Genomic DNA, 15,808 nt, shown 5'->3' with positions numbered 1-15,808 from the left:
GGTTTAGCGAATTATAACGCGTGGAGCTGAGACTGGATGTTGAGTGAGTGAGTGAGTTTGGTTTTTCGCCAGTTTTGCAATATTCCAGCAATATCGCGGCGGGGGACACCAGAAATGGGCTTCACACATTGTACCCATGTGGGAATCGAACCCGGATCTTCGGCGTGACTAACAAACTCTTTAACCACTAGGCTACCCCACCACCCCAGACTTGATGTTGAAATTCAGACAAATTTCACACCAAGTTTCGCAAATATGTTTTCGGTGTCGGATGATGGGTATCAGTTACTGTAATTTTAACAGAATGCGGTGGGCATCGTTTTTTATGTAAATTATTGTTGTAAAATGTGTTAACTTCTGGTGTAAATTGTCAATAATGTCGAATAACCATTTCCCGATGCAAATGTATAACGACTCCACGTTATTAAGTTACGGTTTTTTATTTATTTATTTATTTGAATAAGATAGTGGTGAGATTCCAGTATCTTTAAAAAAGATACTACCATTATGACAAATAATCCAGATAAGCAAAACTTAACGGATCACCAGGCTTTTCGCTTTATCGAGACATTCGGTCATTTAATTTATGAAAAGTATTGAAAATCAAAATGAAATTGTAGTTATGGTAAGGTAGATATGCTTTCGACTTGAAAATAGTGTGTGTGTGTGTGTGTGTGTGTGCTAAGCCCAAGCCTCCCCCCCCCCTGTTTCTACAAACCTGTTAGAAGTAAGCAAACTCAACGTACAAATCTGATATGCATGAGAAGTAAGTATAATACATTGAAGATGGTACTGCGTTTAGAGTGTTGTGAATGAGCATGTTTTTACGCCGCTTTTAGCAGTATTCCAGCAATATCACGACGGCAGACACCAGAAATGTACTTCACACTGTGCCATAGGGAATCGAACTCAGTTCTTTGGCGTGACGAGCGAACGCTTTAACCACTGGACTACCCCATCGCCCCTAGAGTGTTAAGAGTTAAGTTTATACAGATATGTGAAATGTTACGAAATGACCTCATTGTTAAACTATATCGATAGAAATACTATAGCATGTTGTTCCAGTGGTCTTTTGGAAGCTCCTAGGGGCTAGACTCGATGACTTGCAAACCACGGCCATATAGCTGGAATATTACTGAGTGCGGCGTTAAACAACAACCAACCAACCTCAGAGTGGTGGGGTAGCCTAGTGGTTAAGGCGTTAGCTCGTCACACCAAAGACCCGGGATCGATTCCCCACATGGGTACAATGTGTGAAACCCATTTCTTGCGTATTTTATGTTTTTATGTTGAACATAACAATTCGAAATCCCCGATCGGACTGCAAGGGTTATGACCAGTTTCTCCCCCTCCCAGGTGTCCGGAGCGAACGACAACACGCCACAGTGGGTGTGGCCAGCGGGAGGAAACGTCCCAGGAATCCCCCAGCTCAAGATCCCTGAAAGTTACCCCCCTCTCACGACGATCACGACGTTCAACGCTACCTTGGGCGCCGGCAGCAGCCCTGGCGACATCGTGTACAGCATAGCGTCGGTCATGTCAGGTTAGTGACGAGTGAGTGAGTGAGTGAGTGAGTTTAATTTTACGCCGCACTCAGCAATATTCCAGCTATATGGCGGCCGTCTGCAAATAATCGAGTCTGGACCAGACAATCCAGTGATCAACAACACGAACATCGATCTTCGCAACTGGGAACCAATGACATGTGTCAACCAAGTCAGCGAGCCTGATCACCCGATCCCGTTAGTTGCCTCTGGCGACATGCATGGGTTACTGAAGATCAAAATTCTAACCCGGATCTTCACGGGTAGTCGTCACGATATGGCTGAAATATTGCCGATGTGACGTTAAATTTTAACTCACTCACTCACTCACTCTTCACGGGTAGGTTAGTGATGAAACAGGCAGGTGAGTCGGGTGAAGTATCAGATGAATACATCGAGACGACACATTCTCCTTGGAGAAGGTTTGTGAATCTTTCTTACATTAAATGTGTATGTGGTGTCATTCAGTAAGACATGACAGCTACTGATAATCACTCACTAAGGATGAACTAGTCAGATAAATGAATCTTCACCGTATCGACCCAACAAAGGTGTCAGCTTTAGATATATAGGGAACTGAACTTGAAAATTCGAATGCACGCTGAATCAATGACCGGTTTTAAAACATGATGAGCGGGTGAGTGGGTTTAGTTTTACCCCGCTTTTAGCAAAGTTCCAGCAAAATCCGAAAATGGGCTTCACGTATTGTACCCATGTGGAATATTGTGGAATATTGTGGAATATTGCTGAGTGTGGCGTTAAGCAACAAATCAACCAACCAACGCAAGTGAGGTCCGCATATTCATAAAGATTTCCTGAACCTTGTCAATCGTGTCAAAATTCACAGAAAATGTGGCGTTGGTAATGCTGACCATCACCAATCAGATTTATGAACTACATGGTGAACCAGAGCTTTGGAGGACTTCAATTTTGCTGTTCTTGCTTTCGGTTGTTTGAAAATTGTGGTTACGTATGGCGAACAGCCATAGACCTGTTACGTGTTGATTTACATCGTAAATCCCCTGAAATATTGGTTTTAACTGATGTATTATTGTCCAGAACCGGAATCCGTCCAACGTTTGAATTTAACATTGCCTTAATAACCTTAATAAATGCATCCTAAATAAATACATACAGCCACTTTACAGTGATGTCGCTTTTAAAAAAATCAGTAAAACCTTCGGCCAGTGACAGGGTTCCCACAAGACCTGGAAAACCTGGACATTTCAGACCCCATTTTCCAGTCTTTGAAAAATCGTGGAATTTGCAAAAAAACGGATGAAACCATGGAAACATCATGGAATAATCTTGGGTATTTTAGCTAACAAAAATGTGTGTCTTGACAATACTGTTATCGTGCTAAAATTAAGCAAATATATATAAAATATAATTGATTAATTTAGCTTTATTGTAAATATTTGGTTTGCGATCGTATAGATATAATATTAAATTCTTTTGGGTACAAACATATGCTCTCTCAATACATTTGGTTTATTATAAGCAGTGATCACTAACTAATTATAAACATGTCACTGCACAGAAAATCTATGCCTGCACTGCGGTGCAATAAAATGTAAAAAGTCAATGGGACTATTGTGCACAGGTAACTCTTCCCTCCGGTCATAGCTGTCAATACGATGGACATAGGCAGTTAAAACAAAGATGGTTTATGTTTGACATGCGAGCTGGTCATCTTGAATGGAAACTGTGTGCGTGGCACGAGATGACAAATCACTGTGTTCCGGGTTAAGGGGTATATATGGAGGGCAGGTGTAGGTCCTAACCATCACTTGCACTCCAGAAATAAACGGATCACGTCACAATTCTGTGCTCACGGTTTCCTTCTCTCTTCAAGGTAAGCAGCTCAGTAATTCTTATTGATGTATACATGTTGTTTTGTTATATGCAATACTGGTGTATTATTGTAATTAGTGATTTTATTATAATGTTACATAAGCGTTACTTTGACCTATGTGTACAAGGTGTATTCCCAGACTTGTATGCAATGCTTAGGTCAATTACGTTAAACTATATTGCAAACTGCAATATAGAATTTCTATGACAAATAGTATTTCATAAAAGTAATCATTGTATCGCCCTTTGCGACTTGTATGTTAAGACATGACGTTGTCTCCCTTCATTACAAGCGACGCATCTAAATGATTACCACCCTTCACGATAAATGTAATGTGTCAGATTTGTAGAGTTCATATTGTAATGTATATTGTGTAATGTGTTGTTTGATTTAATTATCAAGTCATTAATGGACAATGTTAAACTATAGGCTAGGTGCAGCGTATCACGCAAACTACCTTTTACATATGTGAACCTGGAGTTAATTGAGATATTTCGTGGATCATTGCTTTAGTAGCCTCCGGCCACACTCGTACTCTCTATCCACCAGGAGCCCCTTTTGTCTACATTGTGTATCATTAACCTGTACTCATGTATAATTGTCTTTAGGTCACATGTGTTTCATTGTATGAGTTTATTGTGAATAAGAAAACATGTGACACCATACTTACTGTAAAAAGGTTGTTAAGCCATTACCGCAATAATTCTAAATATGGAATGTTTAATATTACTTACTGTTTATGAATATCTTCGAATTATCAAACTTCCGTTTCATTTATTTTATATATTGCACGGTATATGAATTCTTATAAATATTATGTTATTATACAATCTTGTGGATTGTTCTGTAACATCACTTGCACTCCAGAAATAAACGGATCACGTCACAATTCTGTGCTCACGGTTTCCTTCTCTCTTCAAGGTTCCCCAACAACACAATTCCCCATCTTAAAGTGAGGTCTCTACTTCTCAACAAGGAGGAGGCCTCACAAAATTATCAACTAGACGAAGTCGTGTATTAAGACCAGTAACCACACGATTTCAATACTACAAGGGCTATGGCAGAAATCAACATGTGTATCTAGATCAGTTTGCATATACATTAGATAAACAAATGCTTAGGCGGAGGAATTAGGACTGGATCATCTTTTTTCTACCCTCATAGACATACCTTATGTCTCGAATACATCGATAAGTCGAATTTATTACTTGGTCCCCAGAGATTCGACTCATTTGGATTTGACTGTATGTGAATAATTGCTTAAATGCATGTGGTACTAAAATTAAGATGTATTCAGTGTTTGATGGACAGTTGTAAGGGGCGATGGGAGGTCTTATTTAAGATATTGTTTTATTTCAGACACAGTAATATATGTGTAAAGGTATCAAAATACCATAGGACATATATTGTTGTGTGTGGAAAAAGCAATATTTGTCTTGGAAAATCATGGAATTCTTTTTCACAAAAATCTGCCAGTCCTGAGTGAATGCTTGGATTGCATTGTATGAACGGTAATATTTCTCTTGTAGCCACCTAACGTGAGTATTCGTGCAATACCCGGCAATGGGTTCCAAGTTCTCTGAGTTCATTCACTTCCAGGCCCGGGATGGTAACCTGGTTAAGGTTCACTGGTAGCACAGAGGGCCAGGGTTCGATTCCAGATTTTGTACCTCGTTCCTTTTGTTTCTCTATGATATTGTTGGAATATTGCTAAAGCAGCCTTAAAACGTATTCCCTCACTCAGTTTCGTAATCACTCACTCACTCTGGATCCGTGAAGATCCGGGTTAAAATTGGGTCTTCAGCAAACCATACGTGTTGTAAGAGGCGATTAACGGGATCGGGTTGTTAGATTTGGTTGACATATGTCATCGTATGGTAGACTTGTGGCACAATTACACCGATTGACAGCCCTATGCGTTCACTATAGACGAAGTATTAGCGCTAACTAGTGATGGAGGTGCGCCCAGCGAACTATGACTATGTACAGGATCGTCTTCATCATGGCAACGGTGAACACAGAGCACCCTTCTCTCAAATCATCATTGCTAATTCATGATATTTGCTTCTGAAATATCAACAGTTAATAATTCATAAAATGTACTATCGTTAGTTGTCTTCAGAGGATAATGATAACGCATAGAAAATGAAAAGAACATTTTATCTTTTCAGTGAAATAAACATGAACATTAATCCGTGTTATTTGCAGATATGAGAAAGGTTGCATACGGCAAGTTCACAATAGATGAGAGGCAAGGGTACTTAAAGGCGCTCACCGTCCTTGACTGTGACAAACAAACTGGAGGTGTAAATTTCTATATAATCAATGTCAAGGCCACGAATAGACACGCCCCGAACAAGTATTCTGTGCGCACACTAAAACTGTTCCTCACTGACGCAGATGACAATGCCCCGGTGTTTTCCGAGGGATTCTACAGAATCAATACTGGTTGTCCCACGAAGGACGAGGAACAGGTGCTATTAACTTTTAACGTCACTGATTATGACGTCACGTCTGTTTTGACGTTTACAATGACACCTGATAACAGCAATTATACCAGACTAGACAAAGCGAGGAGGGCGTTGGTGTTCAAACGTTTGCCGAACGGCACAACTGACCTCCAGGTGACCTTTGAGGTGATGAAGGTGACAGCCTATGACGTCAGAAATCCAAATCTTAACACGTCAGCTTACGTCATGGTCTACTACAACGACTGTTCCACAAGTTCACAAGTTCCTCCTTGTTGAGAAGTAGAGACCTCACTTAAGATGGGGAATTGTGTTGTTGGGGAACCTTGAAGAGAGAAGGAAACCGTGAGCACAGAATTGTGACGTGATCCGTTTATTTCTGGAGTGCAAGTGATGTTACAGAACAATCCACAAGATTGTATAATAACATAATATTTATAAGAATTCATATACCGTGCAATATATAAAATAAATGAAACGGAAGTTTGATAATTCGAAGATATTCATAAACAGTAAGTAATATTAAACATTCCATATTTTAGAATTATTGCGGTAATGGCTTAACAACCTTTTTTTACAGTAAGTATGGTGTCACATGTTTTCTTATTCACAATAAACTCATACAATGAAACACATGTGACCTAAAGACAATTATACATGAGTACAGGTTAATGATACACAATGTAGACAAAAAGGGGCTCCTGGTGGATAGAGAGTACGAGTGTGGCCGGAGGCTACTAAAGCAATGATCCACGAAATATCTCAATTAACTCCAGGTTCACATATGTAAAAGGTAGTTTGCGTGATACGCTGCACCTAGCCTATAGTTTAACATGGTCCATTAATGACTTGATAATTAAATCAAACAACACATTACACAATATACATTACAATATGAACTCTACAAATCTGACACATTACATTTATCGTGAAGGGTGGTAATCATTTAGATGCGTCGCTTGTAATGAAGGGAGACAACGTCATGTCTTAACATACAAGTCGCAAAGGGCGATACAATGATTACTTTTATGAAATACTATTTGTCATAGAAATTCTATATTGCAGTTTGCAATATAGTTTAACAACGTAATTGACCTAAGCATTGCATACAAGTCTGGGAATACACCTTGTACACATAGGTCAAAGTAACGCTTATGTAACATTATAATAAAATCACTAATTACAATAATACACCAGTATTGCATATAACAAAACAACATGTATACATCAATAAGAATTACTGAGCTGCTTACCTTGAAGAGAGAAGGAAACCGTGAGCACAGAATTGTGACGTGATCCGTTTATTTCTGGAGTGCAAGTGATGGTTAGGACCTACACCTGCCCTCCATATATACCCCTTAACCCGGAACACAGTGATTTGTCATCTCGTGCCACGCACACAGTTTCCATTCAAGATGACCAGCTCGCATGTCAAACATAAACCATCTTTGTTTTAACTGCCTATGTCCATCGTATTGACAGCTATGACCGGAGGGAAGAGTTACCTGTGCACAATAGTCCCATTGACTTTTTACATTTTATTGCACCGCAGTGCAGGCATAGATTTTCTGTGCAGTGACATGTTTGCCTAAAGCGATCACTGCTTATAATAAACCAAATGTATTGAGAGAGCATATGTTTGTACCCAAAAGAATTTAATATTATATCTATACGATCGCAAACCAAATATTTACAATAAAGCTAAATTAATCAATTATATTTTATATATATTTGCTTAATTTTAGCACGATAACAATTCCCCCGGGACCTTAAAAACTTTTGTCCCCAAAAGAAATTTAATTACATGATGATGACAAATAACACAAAATGAAAAATAGACCTGACATATACATAATGACACATAATGGTTCTATAAAACAAAGGTGTGGTTCAAACATATACTTGGGATACAAGGTGACCACAACAGGTCCAGAGTTATTCTATAACCTGGTAAAAGCCATGGTGAATACACAAAATGTGTGCCTCATAAGGTTGTCTCAGGATTTTTCTAATTAAGTGGGCCTTAGATAAGGATAATGATAATTCCTCTGGAATTCTAAGAGTACAAGTGTTTCTATTATTTGAGACCTTGAAATCTTTCCACTGGAGGTAAAGTTTTGGTCTTAGTACACCTTTGACTCTGACATTGCTTATTAAAGTTGGGGCCCTAATGTTCCAGTGAGATGGACATAATGATAAGGATAATATTGGAACAATGGTACAAAGAGAACCTGTGGTTATCTCTAGAGCTAAAACGGTAGGCTGAGACTTCCCTTTACATAGCATGTATAGTGCTATTACTAACAGAATTATTAGCATAGCAGCTATGCCTATAGGTATATTTTCATAAAAATCAACTACAGATGATTGGATATCAATAGTTGGGACTGTTGAACTAAAATGATATTCAAAAGAAGGAAGAGCTGCAGCTGTTGCTGGCGATGCCTTTGTTACAAGTAAAACAGCTGCCGAGAGTGCTCTAAATTTGATGAATATCCAAAGAGAAAACATGATTGAGACCAATGTTAATATACAAGAAATAATGGCAATGGTATTGCTATTGCTAAACCATGATGAATTTATGGCAATTTGGCCATCCAAAAGGGGTTCAGTCAATGACTGAAAGATCTTTTGTTGATTTTTAACACTATTTGCTACCCTTTTGAGACTTAGATGATCTTTTCTATCTTGCGCTAAGAATTTTGAATATGTATGGGAATACACTTGCATTTTCGGAATAGTTACATTGATTGGTGATGGGAAAACCGAATCTCCAGAAATGGTTGCGTAACTACTTTCCTCAAAGAAGTGCTGGAGAAGTGCCAGATTGATTGGGTGCAACTTTGAGACCGTGTTAGTATCGTTGTGACAGGAACCAAGCTGTGCTTGATAGAAAAGTGTTTCAGTGGAAAGGCTACAAAGGCATGGAATAGACATAATGCAGAAGGAACATCCTTTGATCATCTTTTGACCATATGGACATTTGAGTGTAAGTAATGGAATCTGATTAACAATAATAGTAGTTGAAGCAATGTGGATTAATTGTTGATGATGGTGATTAAAGAGCATACGAAAGTCACACAAAGTTTTTACATCACTTTTGCTATTCATGAATAGTGCAGCTTCACATGTTAGTGCTGTAGCTGAAACAAGTGCCAGATTAAATGGGCAGTGTAGTGTTTTCACCCCATTACACTTTGACATTTGATCATGATGAACATGAGTAAAGTGAGTCTTATCTTGTGTGAATGCTATGAATGGTGAATAATCCATTAGCTTTGTTGCATGCAATGAAGTATCATTCAGAGGAACTGGAAAAGAGATTAGTTTGAAGAGGTTCAAAGGTGCAGATAATGCTGACAGAGGGAACTTTACAGATACATACAGCTTGTTAGTTTCCGTTAAAGCATAGATAAATGTACCATGATTGTAATAGAATGCTGGTGACCTATGAAGCAAATTAAATTGTTTAGATTGCTGTTTTACCAGTCTTTGAATATGCTGAATTGATTGCTTAAGAACCGTTGGTGATATAAGCAATGGTGACAGCTTTCCTTTCACTAATTCTTGAACACCTAACTTAAATTCTTCCAATTTGTGTTCAATAGTTGTTGCCATGGCTACCTGCTCTGCAATTAATTGAGACATGGTCAATAGTTTACCTTCAACTAAATTAAAGTTGTTAGTAATTTTAGACAATGTGTCTTCTATAATGTTATGGTTATTTTCAATGGCTTTTATAGCATTGTTAAACCTGTTATCAACAGCTGACATGTATGAAGATAGATGTTGTGATTCTTTAGTCACAACATTGGCTAGCTTAGTATGAGCTTTGGTCAGTGCATTTATATGCTTTGCCAATGTGTTCACATCGTCAACTGTTGCTGTTCCAAAAAAGTGTTTTGGAAAAACTACCTATAAATCCAAACAGAGCTCTTTTGCTTCTACCTGTTTTGAGTGGGTTTGTGATAGGTATTAAAGTTTGTATTTGTTGCAGTGTCTCATTTAGCTGTGCTTGGCACTGCATTTTAAGGGCATTGAGATGGTCCTGTACCTTGGAGATCCTGTCGCATGTTGGTTTTTTCTCTTGAACACCTTGCTGACTGGATTATTTCCATGTTCTGTGGTAATGGTATTTGGTACGTGTGGATCCATTCTTCTGACCCGAAAGTAATTTGTGACTCAGGTTTGAAGATGATACCATAGTTGAGTCTTTGGAGAGGTTGAGACTTTCCAGATACTTCAGAACTGCATAGCAGCAGTAGCCAGATTTGCAAGAGTAGGCGCAGGGGTAGAAATGTACCTGAGGAAGAGTAAAGTATGAGAATGATTGCAATGTTTGTGAATGAAGGAAAGCATTGTCTTGTTAGTTTTGGTAATTTCAGATATAGTTTAGTCTTCGGTGAGTTGTGGCCACAACTTCTAGCACTAATATATAGGTAATTAAACCTATAGAAAAGAGACTAAACCAAATCTAAAGTGTTAATGTTGTATGTTTTGTGTAGTATGTTGTGTTTGCACGTGTAGACAGAAGAGTTTTCCTCATAGGCCGAGAGGCCTAAACCTGCTTAATTGCTATTGGGCTGAAAGTATCTGGGTCGTCTTCTTCGCCTTCTTCCTTTAGTAGTGTGAGTGACATGGTACTCCTGCAGTAGTTGTGGGGCTATATTTTCTTTTGGTTGCCATGAGTTTGGAACATCCGCTGCCCACTTGATTAGGTAGTACCTTTTGCCATTCGCCTGTTTGACCTTCAGAATTCGCTCAACAGAGTAGAAAGTATCATCGTCTGTTATTGGCGTTGAGGGTCTATCAGAATTTGGTTCTTTAGAATCACCTTCAGACAGATTTCCAGGTGTGGATTGGTCTGGTACTAGGTCTTCTTCTTGAACCTGTTGAGTGACTGTTTCCTGATCTTCAGCTGCTTGCCTTGGTTGATCACAGACTCTTTGTTGCTGTCTTCTTGACTTGAAAGGTTTTAAGCGATTTGCATGCACTCTGGATTTGAGTTGTTCATGCGTTTCACAACTTCTGAGTTGGTAAGTGAAATTATCGCATACCTCTGTGATGTAGTAAGGGCCATGCCATTTCTTCGTTAACTTCGAAGACTTGCCTTTCTTAACACTTGGGTTGTACAGGAGCACTTCGTCCTGCACGGCAAAGGAAGGTTTCTTTGATCCCCTGTCATGTCTTTCCTTGGCGAGTTCCTGTGAAATTCCAATGTTCTCTTTGGCAATGTCCTTCGCTACCTTCAGCTTCTCTAGGAGTGTCTTGATGTGGATCTTGGCATCAACTCCTAGATTGTCCTTTGGGATTAACGAGGTATCAATTGGCATTGTCATTTCTCTTCCAAACAGCATGTAATGCGGACTGAAGCCTGTTGACTCACATGGTGTGCTTCTTAGTGCCATCATGATGCTTGGAATTAGGGTGTCCCAGTTGTTTTGCTGCTGGTTGGCGTATGTTCTCATGACTTGCTCAATGGTACTATTTCGACGTTCACAGACTCCATTGGTTTGTGGATGGTATGCAGAAGTTTTGTGGTGCTTGATATCAAGCAATTCACAGAGAGCATTTACCAACTTTGATGTGAATTGTCTACCACGGTCTGTAAGTAAAGTTTTAGGTGCACCATACCTTGTAAAGACTTCATTGTATAAGAGATGTGCCACTTCAGTTGCTTCTTGTGTCTTCATGGGAAAAGCTTCTGTCCATCTTGAATAGGAATCGACGGCAAGTAGGACGTACTTGTTCTTATTGCTAGTTTCTGGTAATGGTCCAAGGATATCAACATGCAGTCTAGAGAAGTTATCTTCTGTTGGCATCGGAACCATTGGTGCTTTCTTGGTGTTGCAATTCCTCTTAGACAGTTGACAATGTACACAGGACTTGACATAATTTTCAACATCTTGGTACATACCTGGCCAGAAGTATTTCCTCATTAAACACTGACGTGTGGCATCCCGACCAAAATGGCATCCTCCTGCTTTAGCGTCATGATATGCTTCCAGTAGTGCTTGTCTGTCTTCCTTTGGGACTGCCAACTGAGTGATGACTTGGTGTCTGTTTGGTTTAGATCCTCTAAATTTCAATTGGAGGAGAAATTATCAAGATCACCGGCCTCTCACCAATGAGTATCCCCATCAACTACGAATTGAGAAACCGTACTGTGGAGACTACACCAGCCAGACAAGGTACAAGCTCTACAGGCACACCTGACGTCCGACAAGAGGAGATTCAGACTCACCAAGTGGCACAGGGAACATCTGCGCAGGTGAACCAATCAGCATCAAGACCTGTCCAACAGGAGTCTGCAATAATGACTGACGTTCCCCTGGAAAAGTTCTCAGGCTCTCCAGACCATAATGTCACTTCATGGGTAAAGAAGTTCAGGAACTTTGTCCAGTTGAAAAAACTTGACAGTGAAGGACAAAAACTTGTTCTGCCTTTTTATCTGGAAAAGGACGCCAGTAGATGGTATGACAATCTTTCAGAGGAGACAACAAGGGACATTAACACCACGTTAGCAGCCATTACTAAGAGATTTATGCCCAGCAAGAATGATATGAGGGTGCTGACAATGGCACAAAATCCACATGAATCAGCAAGGGACTTTGTATCCAGAATAGAAATGGCCGGATGCAAAGATCTACCTGAAAACATCCTTGTGGCTGTTGCTATAAAGGGACTTAACTCTGCCATACGTGTTTGGGTTGAGAACAAAGAACCCAAGACACTGGAAGAAGTAAGGCATGCAGCAGATATTGCAGAAAAGGCAAACCAGAGCACAGCAGTCCATGCCCTGAGGCCTGAGGATAATGAGATTGCCAAGCTCTCTGAAGCAATCAAGCAATTAATCTGTCTGCAGACAACCCGACACAGTTCCCAGGACACAGCTAATCCCCAACAGCCACCTCAAAAGACACATAGACGACGGCAGTATGATGGATGGAGGCAGCAACAGCAGCAGCAACAGAATTTGGTTCCCAAACCAAACTGTACACGTTGTGGTGGGTGGTGTCCAAGTATTCATGTCTGTAAATATAAAAAACTTACATGCACTATCTGTAGAATACCAGGCCATACTGAAGTAGTTTGCAGGAATAAACACTAGGATAAGGCGCCTGGCTCCAAACAGGGAACCAGGCACCCAAGGACGAAACCTTCAGATAACGTTCCAAAATCCTCAAGTAGATGTTTGTTAACTCAAACTTCAGAAAGAAATTTTATCAAAGTTCCCAAGATGATCAAAGTTCCCAAAGAAACCCCTGAACCTTCTATTTCACTAATTGAGCCTTTGGATATCAATACCATTAGGGTCTCCTTAAACAATGTCAAAACCAATGCCTTAGTAGACACAGGTGCAGCCATTTCTTGTGTTACACTCAGCTATCTCACAAAAGCAGGTTACTCAGAAAAAGATTTGCTACCCTCTTGTTACAATAGGATAACAGGTGTAGGTGGTGAGACCCATCCAGTGCTAGGTAGCATAACACTTTCCATTTCTATTAACCATCTTCAATTTGAACACCAATTTCATGTTTTCTCTAAACTGCACAACACACTAATATTAGGAATAGATTTTCTCCGTAAACATAGAGTTCAAATAGATCTCTTCCATTCAACAGTGCACTTCTGTGAAAATTTGTTCAGTGTACCACTAGTTCACAAAAACACAGGCACAGTTAGGGCTCAAAAACAATGCACTATTCCTCCACACACCCAGTGTGATCTTCCAGTTAAACTTATAAACACAGATACATCACAAACACTTCTTCTAGAGCCAGCTTCATCACTCTTCTATACAAACCTAGTAGCTGCTCGATGTTTGGTACAGCCAAACTCCAGAAAGTCAAGGATTCGCATCATGAATCCCACAAGTTCAACTGTCCATCTGAAGGCAAATACAATCTTGGCAACAGCATCTTACGTGGACCCGGATTTTACATGTCTGCTAGAAGACAACGAAGTTTCATCAGGGCCAAATATCAGTGCTACATTATCAGAGGTAAGTACAGAACCTTTAAAATTTGATCTCAGTAACTCTGACTTAACTCCGGATGAGAAGACGCAACTAGAGTGCTTCCTTGCTTCACAAAGGTCAGTATTTGCATCAAGTCTTCAGGAATTGGGCAAAACAGATCTTCATTTGCACAAAATAGAAACAGGTTCAGCAGCACCAGTACATATGCCTTTCTATCGGCAATCTTCAAAAGTAAGAGCAGAATGTGCAAGGCAAATTGATGAAATGTTAGCAGCAGGCATTATTGAACCCAGTGAATCAGAATGGCGCTCACCAGTAGTCATGGTGAAAAAGAGGGACGGTAGTCTTAGATTTGCAGTAGATTATAGAAAATTGAATGATCTTACCAGACCTATATTTTTCCAATGCCAAGGCTAGATGATGTTATTGATTCAGTTGGGCAAACTCAAGCAAAATATTTTTCCGTTTTGGACTGTGCTAATGGCTTTTGGCAAGTGCAATTGGATCCCGGAAACAAAACATAAAAGTGCTTTCATAACCCAAGAAGGGATATTTGAATTCAATAGATTACCTTTTGGTCTTAAAAATGCACCAATGGCATTTCAGGCAACTATGTCAAAAGCATTGAGAGAAATGAATTGGCGGTATGTCCTAATTTATGTTGATGATGTAATCATCCACTCAAGAACATTTCAAGAACACTTAAAGCATTTAAAATGTGTATTTTCCAAGTTGAAGGAAGCAGGTTTAACACTTAAACCATCCAAATGTCAATTTGCAGCTAAACAAGTGAAGTATTTAGGCCACATTTTCAGTAAAGATGGAATAAAAGTTGATACAGAGAAAACTGAAGCTGTAAGTTCATTTCCTCAACCTAAATCTCAACAAAATGTTCGACAGTTTTTAGGTCTTGCCAACTACTACCGCAAATTTGTAAAAGGTTACTCAAAAATAACCTTACCATTGAACCAATTGCTTCAAAAAGAAGTTAAATTTGATTGGAATGATGCTTGCCAAAATGCCTTTGATAACCTCAAGCTAGCTCTAACATCCGCTCCGGTACTTGCTTATCCTGACTTAGAGAAAGATTTTATCCTAACCACAGATGCATCAGGGGAAGCAATAGGTTACATACTCTCACAGATCAATGATGAAGGTAACGAACATGTAATTGCTTATGGTGGTAGGTCGTTACATCCTTATGAAAGAAAATGGTCTGTTTCTGAAAAAGAAGGATTAGCAATTCTTGATGGTATTCAAGCCTATCGTGTGTATTTGGCAAATAGAAAATTTACCATTTACACAGACCATAAAGCACTCACATGGCTAAAATCTGTAAAAGAATCTGGAACTGGAAGACTTGCTAGATGGGCACTACGTCTCCAAGAGTATGATTATGATATCAAGTACAAGACAGGTAAGTCAAATCAAAACGCTGATGCCTTGTCTCGTAGACCATATCCTCAACCTGACGTCCTCCCAGACTCGGATGAGATACCAGCACCAATAACCCAAGAGGTAAGTGTAGCTGAACTACAAGTCTCTAACCATGCGGAGGGGGACAAGGAACTTCTGTGTGTCACATTTGGGTATTCGGAAAAAGATCCACTGATATCGGCACTGGCCCCAGAAGATCACATCTCAGGCTCTGAAGGAATCAACCAGCGTCAACGAACCTGTCCAGACTTCAAAGACAAATATATATAAAATATAATTGATTAATTTAGCTTTATTGTAAATATTTGGTTTGCGATCGTATAGATATAATATTAAATTCTTTTGGGTACAAACATATGCTCTCTCAATACATTTGGTTTATTATAAGCAGTGATCACTAACTAATTATAAACATGTCACTGCACAGAAAATCTATGCCTGCACTGCGGTGCAATAAAATGTAAAAAGTCAATGGGACTATTGTGCACAGGTAACTCTTCCCTCCGGTCATAGCTGTCAATAC

General features: G+C 39.5%; 1 protein-coding gene across 1 annotated transcript in view; it reads left to right on the top strand.

The window, feature by feature from the left end:
• LOC124258553 (protocadherin Fat 1-like) overlaps positions 1 to 6,146 on the top strand; it is a 53,853-nt gene extending 47,707 nt beyond the window's left edge. Inside the window, exons 8-9 of the mRNA XM_046692619.1 lie at positions 1,357 to 1,543; positions 5,608 to 6,146. Of these exons, the coding sequence (XP_046548575.1) occupies positions 1,357 to 1,543; positions 5,608 to 6,146 (726 nt within the window). The remainder of the gene's footprint in view (positions 1 to 1,356; positions 1,544 to 5,607) is intronic.
• Positions 6,147 to 15,808: the final 9,662 nt, after the last annotated feature.

Source organism: Haliotis rubra, unplaced genomic scaffold (assembly GCF_003918875.1).
Source record: "Haliotis rubra isolate DU_JTF1 unplaced genomic scaffold, ASM391887v1 Scf698, whole genome shotgun sequence".
NCBI classification, from domain to species: Eukaryota; Metazoa; Mollusca; class Gastropoda; order Lepetellida; family Haliotidae; genus Haliotis; species Haliotis rubra.
Note: the sequence above shows the minus strand (reverse complement) of the source record. Positions and strands in the feature narration are given on the sequence as shown.